The sequence below is a fragment of the Myripristis murdjan genome, chromosome 9, assembly GCF_902150065.1.
Source record: "Myripristis murdjan chromosome 9, fMyrMur1.1, whole genome shotgun sequence".
Lineage (NCBI taxonomy): Eukaryota > Metazoa > Chordata > Actinopteri > Holocentriformes > Holocentridae > Myripristis > Myripristis murdjan.
Window position 1 is genome coordinate 1,100,001 of NC_043988.1, and position 22,809 is coordinate 1,122,809.

The window sequence follows — 22,809 nt, forward strand, 5'->3', positions numbered from 1 at the left end:
GTAACAGACTCCATGAAACTAACCTGGTTGGGACCAGGTTTTTCTCATGAAACCTCGAGTGTCTCTCTGTGTCCGCCCTCTTTCAGCCACACGGTATTTAACTTCCTCATTCATTCAGTCAGCAGGCGAGTTTTGGCGTGGCATATTAGTTCTGCCGTCTCTTATTTTAAAAAAAAAATAATTAAAAAAACAGTCAGTAAGCCTTCATTAGAAGTCCATTAGCAGTTAGGTGGTGACATTTTTTCACGAACATGGCATGTCCTTTCGACAACGATCCCGTGGATGAAGGTGCAGTGTTACTGCACAGAGAATTAAATATTTGTCGCGAGATAAGACCGCACATAGATGTTTATGCCGAGGTCTTACCTGTTTGAACAATGTGTTTATATTTCATCTTAAACTGCTGCCAAGTGCGCTTCTCCCCCGCGGCATTGCACCTAAATGAAATAAATTAATAGGCTAACATTCAAGCAGCAATATACGCACTGACCCGAGCAGCAGTGTTCTCCCACGCCGTCTCCCTCTCCTTTGCCGCTGCAGCGGTGTTGCAGTAAAAAACATGTTCAGACTCGCTGTATGAATCCATTAAGATTTCCAATTCAGCTGGGGTGAAAAACGCAGCCCAACGCTTCCCCGTTGCCATGGTGACTCATCAAATCGGGGCTCCATTGACGCTGTGTTTTTATAGCTGTGGTGCACGCGCTTAACTCCAGGTGAAACTACTCCGAGTTGATCAAACTAACTCAAATCAGCTGTTCTGGAACCAAAAACTCAGAGTTTCCTCTCTCAGAGTAGATCAACTCAGAGTTCGGGGTAAGACTCAGAGTTTGTTGAACCTGCTTCGTGAAACGGACCCCAGATGGTTTGTTCTACTGCAATTTATACCTCAGCAGGAAGCATGTTTTATTTTTGACAAATTTGTGATTGAGGAATGTTTAAGCCATGCTTAAGTTGATAAAATAAAATAAATTAAACATTACCAGCACTTTCTGTGATGTAGCTTGCTTCTAGTATGCCTGTTTATCATAGGATATCTTTAAAATTAGTCTTTTCATTCAGTAGTAGCCTCGTAACAGGGTGTGGGAGAAGAATCACCTTTTTCCAGTTCCCGCATATTTCGCATCTTTTCGCATATTTCACAACTATTCGCATACTTCGCAACTTCCCGCAATTTCACTGCATAAAATGACATAAAAACCCTGCATATTTAATCGCATAATCAAGAATTTTAGCCCGCGGAATCAAGGATTTTAGTGCGCATAATCAAGGATTTTTGGCCGTGTTTTTCTGGAGGGTCTATCAAATGACTTCTACTTCCTGTAAAACGGAGCTACTCACATAAAGAATGGGGATGATGGAGGGGTCGTCCCTGCGGATGATATTGGGGACGTATTCAGCCTTTGGGACCTTGGAGGATATCAGCTGAGGAAAACATGAAGAGAAACATCATTTTCAAACCATGGGAGCCATTGTTGCTGCCTTTTCCAAAAGGCTAGGATTGTTTGTATGTATATAGTTGTCACTGTGAAATTAAACAAATGTACAGGTCTGCAAACCGTTTTTTTTTTCTTCAAACTTTATTCATTATTATTTTTATCTAACGTTCCAGTATTATTATTTTTTTTTTTTGCTAATTTGCAAGTTGCCTTTTTGACACATTTTGAAAGAAATGTGACAAATGTGACATTTTTGAAAGAAATAAAGTGAATTTACTCAGGTTTCAAGGGTTTAATATCATAAATGAAATAAACACCCACACAGTAATTTTGTTCTGATGGTTACAATTACAGTTACAATTCACATTTGGCAGATGCTTTTGCCCAAACTGACATATGTTTGAGATTTTTATACACCAACAAGCAAAGATCAGTTCAGGAGTGAACAACATCTCGTGCCAGAAAGCTCCAGTCCTGGTCCAAAAGTATTGCTAAAGTGCAGAGAGCGAGGAGGAAAGCATAAAGGCACTTTTTTTTTTCCACAGGGTGGGAGGGAGTGTAAACTGGGAGAGGAAGTCCTGGTAGGTAGGAGCAGTTTTGGTTGCTGCTCTGCAGGTGAGTGTTGAATTTGATGCACACAACAACTGGGAGCCAGTGAAGGGATATGAGCAGTGGAGTGATGTGTGCTGTTTTGGCCTGGTTGAAGACCAGATGCTCCGCAGCAGTCTGGAGTTATGGGGTAACTTGTTTATATTATAAAGAATTGATGTCACACAAAATCCCATAGGGCGGACAGGTAGAGGTGAACCCAGAAATAGGATTGCTGTGAAGCTCACCATGATTTTGGGTGGGATGAAGTCCTCTCCTTCACAGGCCGCTCTCTCCATCTCTCTCTCCTCCTCCCAGTCAGCATCCTCACCCAGCCCTTCATCTAGTGTCCCCGAGGAGATCTGCAGGTCACCGCCTGGCACACACACACGCATGACACACACACACACAAGGAACAAAGGGAGATGAAAGGGTAGCACCTAAACAAGATCAGAGAGGAGAGCGCTCCATTTAGAAGTGATGCACCTGTTTTTTTGTTGTTGTTTTTTTAAGAAAAGAGGAGTAAACATCAGACAGAGAGCGACACCAAACGACACAGTAACACTCATTTCACACCCAGCCATGTGCATGTACAATGCAAAGCAACAGTCACATGGACAATAGATTGAATGATGAGGACAAGTGTGACAGAATGGTACATGCCATATATGGCACATATATACAGTTGTTTATGGTAATGTATATAGCAAAGGAGACGTATACAGACAGAGGTACGACTGAGGCGGTACTTACAGAGAAATAGAGAAGGTTACTAGACACACACTGACAAAGTCAGAGATTTACAATGAGTGTGTGTGTGTGTGTGTGTGTGTGTGTGTGTGTGTGTGTGTGTGCGTGTGTGTGTGTGTGCGTGTGTTTGAAGTCCCCATGAAATGACCTCACATGACTTTTGCTTCCTGTAAAACAGAGTATCTTAAATGGTGACATCATCCTGCATTAGTGGGTGTTCATAAAAATGTCAACCAATAACAGCCTCACAAATCTTTAAACATCTTCTCTCATCCACCTGTCCACCTCATCCACCTTCCATCTCTTCAAATAAAATTGTGTTTAAGTCCCAAACTGATATTTCCATGAATGGTCCTTCCCTGCCCTATGTCCCACCCAACCATCCTCTTTCAACAGATCTGCATCAAATCAAGAAAGTAAGAGTCCAGTTCATGGGGTCTTTGAACAGACCAAGGGGATGTGTCTGGGTGTAACAGGGGTGTGGATTAACATAAGAGTGCCATTATGCATCTTGGTGTGTTTTGTTTATGTGTGTACCTATATGTTTACCAACTGGTAATGTGTGTCTGCCTGTTAGGGATCGACCTATATTAATTCTGCAGTGCTGATACCAATTATTATTAATCCAGGACACTAATTGATTTTTAGAGCTGATATTCATTTGTTGCAGTAATACTGACAACATTAGAGACGCCAACACAAACTTTTCTGTACAGAAACGCTAAGTAACATTACCATATTAGTTAAAAAAAAAAAAAACTGCAAAAAACAACAAACAAAGATAAAAATGACCAGAAAATACAAAGAAAAAATTACACGAAGACTGTATTCATAATTATTAAAATAATATATTTTTAAATAAATCATTTTAATAATATGCCATTTAAAAATGTTAGACCGGTGATGCTGCATCAGCATTAGAGTTTTGGAGTTTAAATGTTTGTGAAAGTGTTAAAATCCAGTAAAACACACAAAAGTCTTCTGTCCTTTAGGCAGGTAACTGAGAGCAACATGCTACAACTTACTGTTTTTGTCTTTCTGTAAAAATAAATTAATTTCCAGTGTAAAGGGAAATGAAAATTGTAGCCGTATTATTGGAAACATTACCCAGTCCATCCGTTTTTATTCTACTGACTCTCAGATGGACAAGTGGCATCTTGAGTGGTTTTACAAAGACATCATGTTGTGCATCAAAATTATTATGCCAATTCTGGAAAAATTCTGAATATCTGTACTCATAATTGGCTGGGACCGATAACTGGTCGATCCCTAGTGCCTGTATGCATTCATGTACATGTTTGTTTGTGTGCTAGCATGTCTGTTTGGATATGTATGGGTGTATGTGTGAGCATCGACTCACTGTCTCTGGAGTCATGCAGCAAGTCAGGCTTGATGGGGGTAGGGTCACTCCATGAGCGGCTGAAGCTCTTGGCTCGGCGGTCGGCAAAAGCTGATGGAGTTGAGGGGGCAAAGGGTCACTCACACACACTCACCAGAGGCTCATCAACGTCACACTCATAAAAGAGATGCACCGTGTTTTTATTCTATTGATTAGCTTTGGCATTAAGAGAAGAGAACATAGGAGTCCTGTCTCCTCAAAATTATGTTCTCATACAACTAAACTGCATTCTCAATGTGTCAAGGAATGAATTTTGTCGCACTTTAGTTTGTAGCATATCACAAGAACGTTTGTAATCACTTAGTCTTAAGTCTGTGCTAGGAGGAAAGCGGAGTGGCAGACAAATCAGACAAGTTTGAATCCAGACATATAGAGACAAGCTTATTGTCAGAGAAGAAAAAACAAAAATGGTGTGGTCTTGTGATTTTCCTGACTGTAGTAACAAAAAACCTGCTGGTGAAATACATAAGGTCTTCGCCTTATGTATTTCCTGTCACTGACTAACCTCGTCGCCAACTTTCGCCTGTTGGAGTCAGTTTGAGCAGCCAAACCAAGATAGCAAGAAGTAAAAAACTTTGTGTATGTAGTGCTCATTTCAGCAAAGAGGATTATGTCCCAATATGCCCAGGAGAGAGGAAACAACATGTTTTGAAGAGCACAGCTGTGCCAGGCACCCAGATAAGAAAACCAGCTACTAGCTAATAAGATGGCTTACTGCCTGGTTAGAAGGTTACAAGTGTTTGGTTGAAGTGGCTATCAAGAATCAGCTGGTATGACCAGCTTATCACACAGGATCATCAGACGAGTAACGCTTCTACATAATATAAGGTTATATGATGACCATTAGTATTATTGTCTGCTTCAATATGAAAGTGTTGTTATAGCCTAGTAAGGATGACCAACGGAAAAGATAGTCAAGAATTTCTGTTGTCAGAATTGTAGGTCAAACATATTGTGTGTTACTTCAGAGCGCCCCCCAGTTTTTTATACGACTGCTCTAAGAGTGGTGATTGTCCAGATATTGTTGTCATAGAAACTCAATACTTCAGATGGCCAGAACTTTGCCCAGGGGCCACATTAAGTAAAAAAAAAAATCCCTTTACATGCACTGGACTGCCGGGGAGGATTTCATACAAGTTAATGTCCAAAAATACAGACTATCCCTTCCAGTGAGCAAGGACAAGGATCTTCACTTGCTCACTGACTGAACATTCTACTGTAGCTTGAATCTGTTCAGTTCATTATCTCATACTGCTAAGAAGAAGGAGAACACTCTCTGAATGAGATGATGAGGCAGCCCTAATGTAATTTAACATTGTAGCTGGCAGCACTCGAGGCCTGGGTTGCAGTGTCTGTTGTGTTTAGCTGGGTTACAGTGGCTGCTGCATCAGGCCCCCAGGCACCCAACACTTAGCTCGCCATGTTCACTGAATGATTCGGTGTTCAGGAGCAACACAACACTCATGCAGGACCACCAAATGAACAATATGTGAAATATGTGAACAAATCGTTTTGGTGAACTTACCAAAATGCACTGCATCTTCAAAATAAATGCAAAATACCACCATTAGGCTCCATGATAAAGACCCCCAGCAGATTTGATAAGAAGTAGGATTTTTAAGGCAAAAAGACATCCACAATGTTCCTTAAATCTTCTCTACTTGCAGCTCACTGATAGGGAATGCAGGTTAAGGGACGTTCAGCTGATTCAGCAAAATGTGCTGCCATTCTCTCATGCTTCCCCTCCATGCAATGGTCTTCTCTTCTGACAGTTTAATTTTAACCTCTATGTTTTCTTTTTTAAGAGCTTGTTTGGCTAATCTGTCCACTCTTTCATTGCCAAGGATGCCCACATGTGCTGGGACCCACATTAACATTACCTCAGTGCCCCCTCTCTTCACCCTTGTGTACAACTCCAATAACAATTTCTTGATGATTTTTAACTATTTCATCCTTCAAACTGTGCAGTACAGCTGATGAATCGCTACATATAATAGCTCTCTTGACTTTGGCTTGCTCCACCCATTCTATCGCCATCTTAACTGCATACATTTCAACCGTATATACACTAAGGAAGCTTGATGTCCTCTTACTTATACCTACATTATGACTAGGAACTGCCACTGCAGAACCAGTCCTATTCAATACAGGGTCTTTGGATCCATCAGTGTAAACTTGAACATAATCTATATATTTCCTTTCAATATATGCTTAGAATTCTTCTACCAAATCTACATTTTTCTTCTTTGCCTTAACTTGCAATAATTGCAGATCTACTTCTAATGGCTCTAATGCCCACACTGGGGTTGTAGGCCACACTACTGCTGGGCAGAACTCTTGCTCAAATACCCCTAATTCTTTTGCCATTAAGTCTCCTGTCCATCCAAAACTTGATTTCTGATCATTCTCCCTTTCCCAGCATGTTTGCAACACTCTTTTAGTTGGATGGTTGTCACCATGCCCTGCCAAATTCATCCAATAATTCACACAAAGTAGTTTCCTGCATATACAAAGTGGCATTTCTGCTGCCTCAACTTGCACAGAACACACTGGTGATGTTTTTATTGCACCTATCCTGAGGGCCCTATTCTGAATCACATCTAATGCCTGTAATGTGGATTTTGCAGCAGAACCATATACTACACTCCCATAATCCAACCTAGATCTGATGAGAGCTACATATATATACTTTAGTGCTAATACATCTGCCCCCCAGTCCCGTCCTATTAGACATCTCATTACATTAATACATTTTTTGCATTTCTCCACTATATTTCTAATATGTTCTTTCCACGTGAGTCTGGTATCAAATTGAACACCAAGGAACCTGAAAGACTGAACTATTTCTAATTTCCATACATTTTGAGATCTGAATTGCCTCTATTTATCTTTCTTGTAAAAAACATTGCTTTTGTCTTTTCAACTGAAAACTTAAATGCCCACTTCCTCCCCCACCTCTCAACTTGACTTATCCCCTCTTGTACCTTTTGAACAACATGGTTCCAGTTTCTCCCTCTCTTCCATAATGCCCCATCATCTGCAAACAGAGACCTCCCCAACTCAAGCAGACTGAGGAGCAGACACGTATCTTATCTACTATGGAGGACTAAAAGGGACAGGATGAAATAAATAAATACAACTTTAAATAAATACTAAAGTGTCATAAATTAATTAAAATGGGAATTAAATAAATAAATGTGTCATTAATTCATTAAAATACAGCTATTTTAATGAATTAATGACACATTTAATGACACATTTATTTATTTAATTCCCATTTTAATTAATTAATGACACTTTTAAGTATTTATTTAAAGATGTATTTATTTATTTCATTCTGGCCCTTTTAGTCCTCCATAATCTACTGCCATCCTTTAGTTTAAGCAGGTGAACAATGTACAGTATGAGTTGAAATATATGAATTCATGAGTGTATTATTTATGTATTGCCATATAGGTAACTGTAACACACTGATGCACATATGTACACTCTTTAGTCTACTCTATATAGTATTGCCTGGTGATTCATAGGTAAATTTACTTGTTAACTTCCAGTGAAGTGATGAACCGTTGCTCAGTTTTTCCCACAGTTGGAAGTTTCCTTTGACCTGATTATTTACAATTTGGAATGTACTCAGGACTAGGATTTCACTATTATTAGAGCCCATCCCATCTTGTGGAATAATGCTATCAAATCAGATAATGTGTAAAATGAAAAGACTTGGCGGATTATCCAAATGAAATTTCACAAGTCTGAGATAATAAAAAGCTGGAGGAGAGGAAAGAAAGGAGAGACATTCACATTGTTTTGGCACCAAGGTTTTTTTGTGATACATTTCTATACTTGTAACTCTGCCAAACGCAGTTTTGGAACTATTTTAATTTTGACCTTTGGGTTTTCCAGTGCTGATATATATGTGAAAAGGACCTCAAATGTATGTATCATCACAAACTGTACAACCACACAAATCTATTAAAAATGACAATTAAAAAGTAACATGCAATCGCATTGCTTTAACCCGTCTATTCTAGCTATACTGTCATCAGGTCTGCATGACAAGTGTTCTTCATGATCGTACAACATTGTCATATTGTGTGTTAAAGGATTTTATAGAATGACCCTTCTCCCCTAAAATAACTAATCGTTATTGCATAAACAGTACGAGGCAAACCACATTTAAACATGCCCTTTACTGGGCGAACAGATCAACGGCATGCACAGAAGACATTGAAATTCTGGTGAAAATGAATATGAATGTAGTGATGGAATACCCTGCAGCTCCACATGCATGTGCACAAAAACACATGAAGTGTAAACATGCAAAATCAGCATATACATGCATACAAATACATACATATACATATGCATTGACAAACTTACACTGGGCCTTCATCCTACGGCTTCCCACCATCCGAAGATGTTTCCGGAAATTCCTAGCATTGGCGGGAGGAGAAAAGACAGAAGACTGAGGGAGCGTGCCAGATTAAGAGACAGTATATTCAATACTACAACACAGATCAAAGAGACAGACTGGAGAAACAAATTAGGGACTGAAATGGGCTTGTAATAAGTCCATGCCAAGCAGTATTTTATTAAAGGACTGGACTGATTTTGTTTTTGTTTTTGTTTTTTGTACCAAAGATTCTTAAATCCCCAGCAGATAGCTCTGTCCAGTGCTTATGCTTATATACAGTCAATGTTATGTCATTGACTACAAACTTCTGAGGTGTATGATGAAAGAGACTTTTTTTTTTTAAGTGTGTACTCTCAATGGCATAAAATTTCTCCTCCCTCTCTTCTTTCTAACCTTGTGTACTTTAAGGGTTGCTTGTATTATTTACACAGGAAGTGAGCAAAGTCAGCCTGTCAGCTTAAGTTTTTACGCTGCTGATTCGTAGTCAGCTCCGTTTTTAATGAAGAATAAGGTTTTCAGTATGAATAGAATAAGCCATAGAATAAAAAATATGAGCTTTGCATTATTAAAAGTTTTATATTAATAGTTTGGATAATGCCAATTGCCTACTGTATACTAAAAAGCAACTGGACACACAGAAACATATTTAGGCAGTGATCACAATATAATTACCAAAGTGTAAGTGGTGAAGCATAATGCTATGCTCCAACAGACAACTTCAGCAGGTGCAGCACATCGCTCCATCTGGTTAACTAATAACCAGATAGCCTGTCAACTCTAACTTGAGCTGCAACTCTAGTTGACGATTTTGATTGGTCAGGTTACACTTAATGTGACACCGAGGAGAGCATAGCATTTCAGCTTCATGTTGGACCAAGTTAACTGGAAGTGGACCAGTGCACTGCTCTCAGATCTGCTGCAGAATGCAGCGATCAGCTCCACTCCATATGATTATGATGTGATCACTGCCTCAGTGTCAAGCCTTTTGTCACATGATAGGCTAAGCTTCCAAGTAGTAGATGTAGCCCCCTTAAGGATGAATGTTTTAAGTTATTCAGCCATATCATATGAAACTCCTTCCAAAGTCCTCTAAGAATGTGTATCAAAACACATCACCCAATAAATGCATTGGAAGCACAGAAGCAGCCTATTTCAGTGCTATTTCAGTGACTATTCAACACAAACTGTTTCAGTGCATGTTCAATTATTGGCAGTGATTGGCAATCTCAAACTGAATTCTAGCCTTTTAGTCGACTCTCAATCACTGTTCCCCCTCCATGCATCCCATTCTTTTCTCTCTGCTCAGCGGGGTGCCGGACATTACATCTGCACAATCAAAAGTCAGGCCTCTGATCACAAAGAATTGTCTGGATTTTTGTCTCTTTACAGTGTGATTCTCTCTTAGTTCACCCACCACAACATTAAAGAGATCAGACAATCTTGAACCAGTGAGGAAAGAAAGAAAGAAATGAAAGAAAGACAGAAAGAAAGAAAAAAGAAAGACAGAAAGAAAAAGGAGGGTGAAGAGAGAGTACAGAAACAGCCCTAAGTGGTAGCAAGTGGAAGAGGTGATGTGAGGCTTAAAACACAGCTCTTCATTATTTATCAGTTCTTGTCTGACTGTAATGGTACAGTATTCTGCAAATAGCTTTCTCTCCGCTGCATGCCTCTGATTCATAGGTGCTTCAAGTCAGGCACTGACTCCAAGAGGTTCCTTTAGGCATGAAGGAGCCTACACACTACCTCAGCAAGTGCACCAGAAAACGCCTGTAACATCACAAAGTGCAACACAGTATCCAGCTGCTGGATATTGTTTGTATGCTCCAAATGCTAACTGTTAGCCTCCTGTCAATGAGGTGGGCCAATCAATATATATATATATTTCCTAAACAGTTGATGCCATATTTTTGTTCAACCCCTTAAATTAAAGCTGAAAGTCCGTGCTTCAATCACATCTTGATTACTCCATTTCAAATCCACTGTGGTGGTGTATAATGTGTAAATATTGTATCACTGTGCAAATACTTACGGACCAAACTGTAGTTAGGGCACAAGAAGAAAAAGAAGAAAAAAATCCTCATAGATAGAACAGGGCTCCAGCTGCTCACTGCTTGAAGCCCTAATTTGAGAAAAATGTGTGCACTAAGTAGTCATATATGCATAGTTTTGGAAAGTGACACTTGTAAAGTGATGTTAAACCTTCTTTAGTGGGGGAGGTCCACCTCAATGACAGGGTCTAACAGTTAGCATTTGGAGCATCCAGACAGTATGCAGCACTCAGTAATGAGAGGAGGATAGCACCACTATTGTCCTATAGCAGCTAGGGGGAAATGAAATAACATCACATTTTTCATAATGGGCAAACTATCCCTTTAAAATTAGAATTCAACTGATATAGGTCTTTGAAAGACCACACTAAAAGAAGCATAGAGCTCTAAAAGCATTTTGAGCATCAGGGCCACTAAAAACCATCCACTGAAACCAATAATAATAATAATAATAATAATAATAATAAATAATAATAATAATGAAAACTTTAAACTTGCTTGGAATCTGACCAAGTGGTTCAGAATAATGTTGTTTCTAAGTGTAGCAAGTGTAATCAAGCAAACTCCATATTATCCATCATATCACAGGTGGACTTTGGTGGGCTATATCTCACTTTTAATAAAAGGCCAATATCAAGTTCATATATCCTGATATATCTTTCTTTCTGCAAACAGCAGTGGGGGAAAATGAGCTCTTATCATAAGTGGTGCAAACTATTTTGTATCTAGGCCAGTAGTTTCTGGGTTCTTCAAATCAAACCAGTGTCATGTCAGAGGAAGACATCAGAGTTACTGCAGTGGTTGTGAAGGCACAGCCAGAAATAGAGGGATGACTCAAAGGAGAGGGGGATCCATCAGTCAGTGAGCACTGTCTTTTGATACTGAATGACAACAGCTTTTAAAATCACCAACACCCTCACATCACGACTACCATCTACTGCCAAATTGATGTGTGTGAGTGTGTGTGTGTGTGTGTGTATGCCAGCGTGCTGTCTCATCCCTAACTCTCAATCTGGTTGTGACCTTTACGAATGCTTTGCAAAGAAAATGCTTTACTTATTCAAAGATGCAAAATTTGATCTGCAAAATAAACTGTGAGTATCTTGCTATTAAAAGCCGATGTGCACCATACACCCTCAACCACACAGAAGAATGTTATTGTTCTTGTTCTTTTTGGAGAACCTCCAACACACACCCACAGATGCTGACACAACAATCGGCACGTTTCAACCTTGGTGGAAGTAAGGTCCACTGCCAAATATCGATTCATTCATTCACTTTGAGTGCAGACCACAGAGCAGGTAGCCACGACCACATATTGATGGACCCCCTTCACTGAACTGAACACTCTGGTGTGCAGTTCAGTTCAGTGAAGAATGCTGATTAAACCTGTCACACAGAGCCTCCAGGGCTCATGCCAGCAACACACCAAAGGACTTTGTTATATAGACTAAAGAAATTGGATTTGTTGTACGCAGTAGCTTAGGAACTGGAGTGCAGGGAACATTTTGTTCCCTAGATAGCACAGCACTTACACTAGTAAGTACAAACAAATGGTAACAGTGGATCAACAAATTCAGCAGGGCATGGACATGAAAAATGCATGGGATAGTGTGTATGAGAGTGAGTGAGTGTGTGTGTGTGTGTGTGTGTGTGTGTGTGTGTGTGTTGTGAGAGGGGGCCTGGGGCCTATCACTTATTTGAGCAAAACATCCACACACAAGAGTTGAGTTCTATATTATTTTGTCAGTATTTGAATATTAGTGATTCATTATCAGTGATTCCAAGGGTGCAGGAGTAATTTTGATAAAGGGGGTTGGGTCAGTGGGCATGCTTTCCCAGAGGGAAAAACATATAATTTTGGATTTAAATTGCCATTTTATGACAATTTTGCATGAGGACATAGTTTTGCAGAATCACTGGGCCACTAACAAAATGTATTGCTGCGACAAACCTTTATACTCTTTTACATAAATTGCAATTATTGCAGGTAAGTTTTAAGATATCTTACTGTTTAGCCTAAGGCCCTCTCCACAAGGATATTGATTTTTTGGAAAACATTGTTGAAACATTGTGTTGAAGTTGCTTTCTCACCTGTACCACATCCCTCCCATGCTCTGTGCCTTTAGCTGTTCTGCTTTAAAGTTACACAGAGCCTGCTACAGTTCCATACCATGTTTTAGTTTATCTAAATTCTGAAATATCTCATTCAAGTCTATACCTACTTCATTCATTTTGAAGCAGTACACTCTCTGTGAAGCTCTCAGTTTTGCCACAGGAAAGAATTTAATGGACCAAATTTGGTGGATATATGACACTTGAGTGGAGCAGAAAATCAACTATATGGGTAAGAATCCTAACTGTCACTTCAGATTTCACTGCAACTTTGTTTAGTGCTTAGTGTGTTTGGCCTCCTTGGTACTTCATGGTAGCAAAACAGACAAAGAGCTCTGGTCCATGTGGGGGTGAGGATAATGTGTTGCCAGTTTGGTTCAGCAGTTTTAGATGCCTGTGCTGGTTACTCTATCGCTCTTACAGACGTAAGAGCGCAAATGGACACTGGATTTTGTTTAGTTTGGCCAAAGGCCCACTCATGAAATGTTTCGGTTGAAGTATTTTTTAGGTTAAATGTTGTGGGGAATATTAGAGACAGCATTGGTTTTGTGTGTTTAGTTACATGAATACAGTGTTTTTCTAAGAGTAGTAGAAGCTGGTTTGTAGTGCTGTGTTAGCCTATGTGGGGTAGCTGTGAATTTTCTGGAACTTTATCCTCTGTTAGGGTTAAACAGCTGGTTCCTCTGGGGAAATGGTTGGGTTTCCTATTTTTAGCGTGGCTGACGCCGTGGGTAAAGCAGTTGTCCCAAGAACACATCTGTGGCTCTGGGATGGTTGCCAATTTACTGGTCACTTTCCTTCACTATCAGAGTGTAAAAAATCTGACTGCCAAGAGGGAAAGTAACTAACCAGGTACTCTTAGTTCACTGAATCATTCTAACTAGAATGGTTGGAATGGTAGAATGATTTTGCCGCAGTGTTAGCCTTTTGCTAGCAAAATAATGATTTGGGTTGGAAGGTGGCATAATTCAGTGGACTCAATTCTTTTTAAGAGAAAAAACATTGCAGATAAAAACGTCAAAGCTGTAAAATTTGTATAAAATTTGTTTCTGCTTAAATCACAGACTGTGGCAGGGGTGGTTATGTGAAATTCCCCATAGAGAAAATGCAGTGTATGTGGAATTCCATACTGTTAAAACTAGCTGTTAGCTTAACTACACAATTAGACCTGGTTTGTTTGGACAAAAATGTTAAGAACATTCTACATCATAGATGCTCATTGAACTCAGTAATGTACAGTCCTTGATTTGGAACATCAGCTCTACTCATGTCTTGATGACATGTCTTGATGTGTGTGTGTGTGTGTGTGTGTGTGTGTGTGTGTGTGTGTGTAAAGACAGGTTGGGTTTGCCTGTCAGTTGCCTTAGCTGGGAGGTTACTTAAGAATTTGTTACTGGAATTTTTCACTTGCCTTAAGAGATATGAGATTGGAACATTTAATATAGGACTAAATTGCTTGCTTTTAACAGGTGTTTAGCACAGCACAGGACAGGACAGGACAGCCAGGACATGGTACCTCTCCATCATGGCGGCTGCCTCCTGCTCTCTTTTCCGTCTCTTTCTCTCAGCAATGCCTCGGAAAGCCCTGCCAGGATGTGTCAAAGTGTTAACTGGATCGGTGGGGAAATGAGCTTGACTCAAATTGTTTAGTGGACCTGACCTAAACCTGAAGGATTTTTGCCTGAACCCAAACTTAACCAAGAGCCAATTTGTTATTTAGGAGCAATTTGACTAAATTTTCATGGTTTTTCAGAGCTCTAACCCCAAGCTCCAAAATAAGTTAAGCCAGAAATCACTCATATTAAAATCCTACAAAGATCAATTTTCAGTAATGTTTATGAAAACTGACCTGATAGAAAACCCAGCAGGCATGAGAAATTCAGTTTGACCAAACCTTAGTGTACTGTGTACACTAAATTCTGGCAGTTGGGTTCTGGCATAAATGTAAAGCACCAGTCAGTACGGGGTGGGGCAAAAATGAAGGGGTGTAGAGTCATAAATCCAAGAGGGTTAGTGAGAGGTTTCATAAACCATGTTAAATAGTTAGAATCGGCAAGACAGGGAGGTTTTATCCACCAGAGGCAAAGGACATTGTGGGCATTCTCACACAACACTCACACACACACACTGGGACCATGATGCATCTTAGTGGCTGACAGGAACAGACAGTGAGGTATAGAATAAACAAGATGCTTCCCAAACCACATATTCACCATGAGATTGTCCTTACACTATTTTACTGTAAACAGTAAACAATATGAGATTTTGTATAGTACATTGTGCTGATATTAAAAAGCTTTAAAATTGAGAAAACATTCCAAAGAAATTGCAGACATTTAGTATTTCCACCAGAAAATGTTCTTGTCAGGTTGGAAGAAGACTAGTAGTTCTTCTTCTTCTTCCTCTTATTATTATTACCATAACATATTAACAAAACCAGTGACTAGTAATAACATTCATACACAATTGTGTGAAGTCTGATCAAAATAGCTCATTAGAATCAGTTCAGGTTATAGGATTCCTGTAAACAACCAGTGTACTGTTGATCCATACTAAGATATAAATATAATCAGACAACCTGCATCATATTAGGGGACAGAAATACTGACAGCCAGATATCTAAATTTTAATAACGAAGCAGTATTAACCAATGGATACCCTGGTTGATACCCTGATGCCGACTGTTCTTCAGCCCGTGGAGTCTGAAGATGGTTATTACCATTTCATTTGTAAAGCTAATTCTGAAGCATTTTAAATTAACTGCCTTTTCTGTCTGTCTGGCTGTCTATCAATCTATTGTTCTGCCAGTGTGTAAATCTGTCGGCGTGGGTGTGCCTTTCCTGAAAGGCATTGCGATGGCTATGACAGTATGTCGAGCGCAATGAGAATCAGCTGTGACAGAGTGTGTCAGAAATGATGCCATGTCCTGCATTCTGGGGTTAACGACTGATAAAGAGACCAGCAGGCAGACAGGCAGCTGATAAGACTCAGCCTTGGCGATGTGAAGCCAACGGGGCGTGCACAGTATTATCCAATACCCTGAAATACACTGCCACCAGATGAAAACCTCATAGCCTATTGCTACAATGTCAGTTTTTGGGGAGTGAAATGAAACTCTTTATGTTTACATTGCCATGCCATGATTTTTCCACCCAAAAGGTTCTATGTGTAGAAATTTTAAACAGAAATTTATTGTTAGCACATTAGTGTTATTGTTGTTAAAATACATGAATCCCCTTTAAATGATAGGGTTGAGAGTGTTTCAAAGGCCCAAGAGTGGTAAACATTACAGACAGGCTGGTCATGTAGCACCAAGTCACTGAAAGTCACGGCCACTGAGGTGGTTTGAAGCCACCTCAGTGGTTGGACCAGCAGAAAAATGTGATTTCTAAGAAACAAACTTGAATATTCAGAAGTGATGACCATAACATAACCCTGTAGTATTACTTATTTACACAGGAGAATATGTGACTCGAGCAATATTGTGATTATCGTTGAAAGAAAAATTCCAAATGGGGAAAAACAACTAGGAAATACTTCAGGGACTTGGTGGCTCTGCCCACTTCACAACTCTATTCCTCAGGTAAATGCATGAAAATATTCTAAATTGGACGTGTGGAGGTACCTCCTGATCTATCTAATAGGACTATTTTATAACTGATTATCCAAATTCAATGTGTGTTTATGTAATGAAAGCTCTCACAAACCTTTCTGATGGCGTAACACTGATCGTAGATGAATGCATATCTTTATATAGTATGTCCTTTTCATCATCATTATATGCTGTGTCTCATGAGAGTGAATGACAATGGCAGTGGCTGACGTAACTGCTTTGCTTGGAGCTACACACTATACTTTAGAAATGTACTTTTTCATAATAGTGTTTCTGGTGTTTCACTGCATAAGCTTTTTGCTTTAAGCAGACATTAAGTATACAATATTGCTGGTGCATTGCGTTGGTATGTAATAGCTGAAAGAACACATAAGCAAATGTCACTGTACAGACCTTGATTTTATTGCAAATGCTGGGTGTTATTTATTCATTTCTGGCTTGTAGTTTTAAAGGGGAGGGCACACTACTTGATGAATGCCAATTAATTCTCATCCAATTAAACTTACACCTGGTGCAAGATATCGAAATATCAATATATTGCAATACTGCCTCTTGTGATACATTATTGATAAACTTGCGCCAAGTATCAATATTTGAGTTTTCAACTTCATTTGCACCAATGGACATTTGAGATCCTATGAAGAGCATTTGCTCCCTGCCTTCAGGTATTTTAACGGGAACTGTTCTGTCATGTTCATGTTTCAGTTGCTGTGCGTTTTAAAACACTGGAAAATTGGATTTGGAATTACTTTGCCTTTTCCAGGATACTTCCTGTAAGATGGAGTAAACGTGACTCATGACAGCTTCGTCTTACTTTCCTCAGTTATCTACTACATTTAGCCTAACAAAGTCTAATTTTATTCATGGAAGAAGGGAAGACAGTTAAACGGTGACCATGCTGCATAAGTTTGGCATGAATAAAAGTTTTCATAACAGAAAGAAGACTAAACTTAACTTCCTTCACTGCTGCCCTCATCTGGTAGTCTCAACACCAGCTATCACCCTTAGTGTACTCAGAACCGTGCTGCAATTGTTGCTAGGGTTGGGAACAAAATTGAAGAAATGGAGCCAGATCCATCATTTTCGATTCCTGGAATTTCTCACCTGCATTCATTTTGCTCAGTTGTGTGCACTGAAGCGACTGTGGTGATGTCACGTCACCTACAAGACTGAGCGGCCCGGGGTGGATACGCCCCCACTGCACTGCTGTGAAGAATGTCGGACCGTCATTACCAAGCGAGGTGGGAGGACTGCAGCCCCGCAGCGTAACCAAACAATGTCGGAGCCAGAAAAACACAAACCCACTTAACTAGGGCCCTATAATTTCCGCGAACACGGAATCGCGGAATTAGAAAAACAACTGCACCGGCACCGTACAAGTCCAACAGGCAAAGAAACTTTCCAGACTACAGCAGCGCTCTGACATCGATTGTGTAACAAAGTGAAGAGTTGCCACTCCGCTCTGTTTTCACTGGCTAACAGCAGCACACTGGCTTAGCTTGTCTATTCAGAGAAGAGGTATCACTTCGGCTTATATTTCATATTCAATCTATGTTATCACATGCATACTACTGCTCATTCATTGGTAGTTGAATTGTTAGGTCTGTTTGATAAATAATTTACATTTTTAAAAGAAATAATAATTTAACTTATTGTTAAATTATTGGAGTCAAGCCTACTGGTAAACATCTACTCCTTCAAGATGATTTATTATGTTCTACAACTCATAAACATACACTAACACTACTTATTACTTGTTTATTTTAAGTATAATGGTGTCATAAAAAAATACAAAAATGTATATATTTGGAACCGTTATCGGAACCGGTAGGAACCGGAATCGTTAAGAGGGAATCGTTTAGGGATCGGAATCGTTAAAATCCAAACGGTTCCAACCCTAATTGTTGCGTGAGGCTGTTTTTAGTGACATTAAATCCGAAACAGCCGACCTGCGCCGAGAGATCAAAAATAACATCTCATTTCTCTGCAAGGAAATCAAAGTGGTTATTAGCTCCATCTGCAATGAGCTAGCTAACAAGCTAGCCTCACTCCATGGTGCCCACACAGAGCTTTCCCACAAACAACTGGAAATGGGTAAATCTCTGAATGACACCATGGATCGACTTGCAGCTGTAGAGCAAAAACAGAGAAGAGACAAAGGAGAGCAAAAAGCTACATGAGAGGTGCCTGAATATCAAGAACCATAGCTAGAGACAAAATTTGAGGCTTGTCGGTATTGAGGAGGGTGTTAAAGCTGGAAACCCAAAATGGTTTGCCACTGCTGTTTCACACCACCAGGCATGGCTGGCTACCATGGACTTGTAGTTGTTGATACTCTCACACAACATGTCTCTGCCGGCACTGATGTTACACCTGGTGGACACGACTTGTCTACACTTTATGAGGTAACGTCAATGAACCATAAATCCATATTTGGGTCATGCGCAATCCAGTGCTAACATAAACATCAAGATTGTTGCAAGTTTGGCTAAATGCCTTCATTTAATGAATCTTACAACTGTTTTTTGTTTGTTTGTTTGTTTTCAGATGCAGAGTGTATGATCTGTCTACTCCAGTGATAAAGTGATGACAGCTTTATCTATTTTCCTTTCAGTATGTCTGCGCATAATATTGTTGGTCAGAGCCCTCGGTGCCAGAGACCATGGTGACTTATTACGCTGCACTACAAGGCTTAGAATAGGCAGAGGAGGGGGTAAAGGGAAGAAATGCATTTTTTGGTGTTACCAATTCAGACCTTATTATGGGTAGTATTGCTATACTTGGCGCTGCTACAGTTGTTGTTCATTGTTGAACTGAATTTTGTTAAAGTTGTCCCTATTTTTTTTCCTGTCATTGAAAACAACTTGTGATGTTTCTTCTACTTTTTGGACCTGAATTACATTAATTAAAGTATTTTTCAAATATTTTACTGCGATTTTAGGCTTAAATGGGTTACATTTCTGTGAAGGAGCTTAGAACTAAATTTTGCTCATCGCAGTCTAACTGAGTAAAGAGCAAGTTTAATTGTCTGTCCAAGTTTTTCTTCTATACCTTTCAGTTTGCAAAAGGTGAAGAGGGGTTAGGGTTTTTTCTTGCATGGATTTCTGTGGGGGTGTGTTTAGGTTGTGTTGTTTTGGTTCTCTCTCTCTCTCTCTCTCTCTCTCTCACTCTCTTTCTTCTTATTTTCTCAAAGCTCAGGTGGATTTCAAAACTTTTGTTCATTGCTTCTATTTTATCCACTTTTGACCCAGTTTATGGCTAGGTCTACAACAGAAGCAAATCTAACAAAAAGGGAGAGCTTGGTGCAGTTCACCTCATGGAGTTGTAGGGGCTTGAATGGGGCTGTAAAATGTCGGAACATATTGACAAATCTTAAAAGGCTTTTGACTGATATTGCCTTCCGGCAGGAGACACGTTTAAAGAACCAGGATCATAATCCCCTGCATAAAAACTGAGTTGGCCAGGTATTTCACTGACACTGGCTAAATCAGCAAAAGTGATAAATACATTCTTGGACAGGTTTAAAATTGTGGATCCCTGGAGATTGTTTGTAGTTTATGTATCCAAACAGTCATAAATATTCTTTTTTTCTCACCTGTGCATCACACCTTCACGGGGATAGACTATTTCCTTATCAGCTATAAGTTTCTTCCATTTGTGAGACACTGTAACACTGTGTTATGAAGCCATATCTGATCATACCCTTGATCATAAATTTGCATTTCATAACAAACACATGCCCAGGTCTTGGAAATTTGATAACACCCTATTATCTAACAAATACTTTGTTGATAATGTAATTTCAAAGATATAGCTCTATCTCTCAACAAATGACACACCAAGTATTTCTAAGAGCATGATCTGGGAAGCCATTCAGGCGTAGCCTACATTTGAGGACAGGTTATTTCACAAAAAGCATTTACCACACGACGTGTGAAGAGCAGCGTAAAACTCTGGCAAACCAAATTCTCACACTCTAACGACAATCTGCACTTTCTCCTTCAGCCGAGCTGTATAAAGAAAGACTTTCCCTTAAAACTGAATTTAATCTCCTTTCAACTTCAGGGACAGTTAATTTGATTACATGAGCTTGTCATAGATTTTATAGATTATCATAGGTCATAGATTTTAAATTAATGATGAATTCAAATGATTTTACTCCAATTCATATTCAGAAAATTCACCTGGAGATGCAAAACTAACTGACAGCTTTTTCAGCAAATTAAATGTTCCCACCATGTGTCAGAATGATAAAATTCAGCTTCAAGAAGCTGTTACCCTGGAGACCCCTGGAGAGTTACCCTTAGAACAACTGTCCCCTCAGTTACTTGAGGTATTCAACAAATCTTTTAATACTGGTGTCTTCCCACCTTCATTCTATCAGACATGTACTTCCTTGCTTCTTAAACAAGACATGGATCCACTCCATGAACCCAAGTTGACATAGACCAATCAGCCTTCTTGATGTAGATGCTAAATTGCTTTCCAAGATCTTAACTACATGTCTGGAGAGGATGCTTCCTAAAGTGATATCTTCTTCAATTGCAGATATCGTGATATATCATGTCTGATTATCTTACAATATATTGTGATACCAGAATCACTTGTATCGTGATACCATTGTTATGATGCGTAAAATATCATGAAAGTATCATGTTGCCAGTTGCCCTGTGACTCCTACCCCTATAATACAGGCCTCATGTTTAGCTTAACACTTTTACCCCATCATAACCCAAAGTATTTCAATCCATTTTTTATGTTTTTGTGGACATGAGATAACAAATCGATGGATTCAAGAGACATTTTACAGTGTTACAAATTAATGCCATGGGTTATCAGCCTTGGCAGAAATAACACAATGGTGTAAACATCCAATCCAAGTTCAGGACAGTCACAGACAAATGAAAAAGAAGTCAGTGTCCACACAATTCTTTTTCATTTATCAGCCTTGGCATCCAGAGCTCAGACTAGGGATTTTATTCTTTTTAAAGTGATGTGGCCTCCCCTTTCAGACTGTAAAGCCTACCATTTATAACTAAAAAATAAATAAATAAATAATTAAATAAATGAATGAATAATACAATCCCATTGTTCAACTCATGATTGCAAAATATTTAGGTGCAATCACTGGGTTTCTCACTGTCTCTTACTGTATTTTCCCTGCACTTCAGCTGACTGCTGAGTGAATCTATAATTTCAAACAGCCAGTCCACAGACACTGAGGTTGAGGGGTTAAGGACACAGCAGACGTATTCGCACAAAGCCACAGGAGGAAAGGATTCAAAGTTACCTAACTGTGTGTGAGAGATACAGAGAATGAGGAAAAGCAACACGGAACAACAATGGGGGTGGTTCGGAGAGTTACTCACGATATTCTACAGTCGTAGTTGGAACAGAAGCCACAGAGAAGCAAGGCAAAAAGAGAAAAAGAACAGAGGTTAGTAGCATCAGGGCCAGAGAGATCCTCCATACACATCAGAGATGGCTTCATGTTGTGGTACTGCAGTCAGCTGAGGACAGAGAGAGCCAAAACTAACCTTGAGTGAAATACTTCTACTTACTCCCAACCCAAAATATCTGCAAGCAGGGACACGTTTTGGCAGCCAGAAAGTCAAATGAGGCCATGCATATGAGATATATGTGAAAACGTGAAGCTGTTTTGGAAGAGTAGAGAACAAATGACAAGGAGGTAAGTGATGGACAGATGTGGATTTTTGAAAGCTGATAGGAATTCTTTTAGATTGAACCTCCAATAGATGATATTTGATGCAGATATTCGGAATCTTTGACCATTTTAATGCTAAAATGTGAAAAGTATCCAGCTATTCCCCCAGAATTTTATTCTACTTTGGGTGGAAAAGCCTCTAGTCTAAAACAAGGTTTAGACCTACATGGGACACTAGGGGGGCGCTTCCTCATACAGGGATAGTCTTAAATGCCCTTTTAAACTGGAATAAATCTAATTTGCTTTCTCTGTCATGAAATGAATTCGTCCTAGATTTATTTTAATCAAGATTCAAATGATTTGATATCCAGATCAAAGGTCACCGTTAGTCATCAAGTAAATGAGGGTTTGAAGTTCCAAGGCAGTGGGTTTAACTTAAGCATCCGGCATCCATCTTGTTCATCCCACACATTTCTGGACTTTTCTAGACCCAGTCCTGGTTTTATGAACATTATCACATTTTGCAATTACAGTATTAATCCAAAGCCATTTCCTAAATGTCTAGTTTAAATACTCTCTGTTGCTAACTGTGACCACATGACAGTGATTCAACCTCCAGCCAGTTCGTGAAAAATTCCCATACGAGGATAGAGAGGACTCTTACATAACTGAATGTGATTTATGTTTATACAAAAGGTTGTGATAAATGTGAAACAGTATATGACATAAGAAGCAACAGTCTGCACTGAGTATATTATGGTGCAGGGCTTGCACCCATGCC

At 39.4% G+C, this 22,809-nt stretch overlaps 1 protein-coding gene across 1 annotated transcript in view; it reads right to left on the minus strand.

The window, feature by feature from the left end:
• Window positions 1–22,809, minus strand: part of nsmfb (NMDA receptor synaptonuclear signaling and neuronal migration factor b) — a 69,623-nt gene that overhangs the window by 17,533 nt on the left and 29,281 nt on the right. Inside the window, exons 5-10 of the mRNA XM_030060330.1 lie at window positions 21,733–21,738; window positions 14,267–14,335; window positions 8,554–8,606; window positions 4,135–4,224; window positions 2,273–2,400; window positions 1,339–1,422 (exon numbers count right to left, since the gene is read on the minus strand). Coding sequence (XP_029916190.1) covers window positions 1,339–1,422; window positions 2,273–2,400; window positions 4,135–4,224; window positions 8,554–8,606; window positions 14,267–14,335; window positions 21,733–21,738 — 430 coding nt within the window. The remainder of the gene's footprint in view (window positions 1–1,338; window positions 1,423–2,272; window positions 2,401–4,134; window positions 4,225–8,553; window positions 8,607–14,266; window positions 14,336–21,732; window positions 21,739–22,809) is intronic.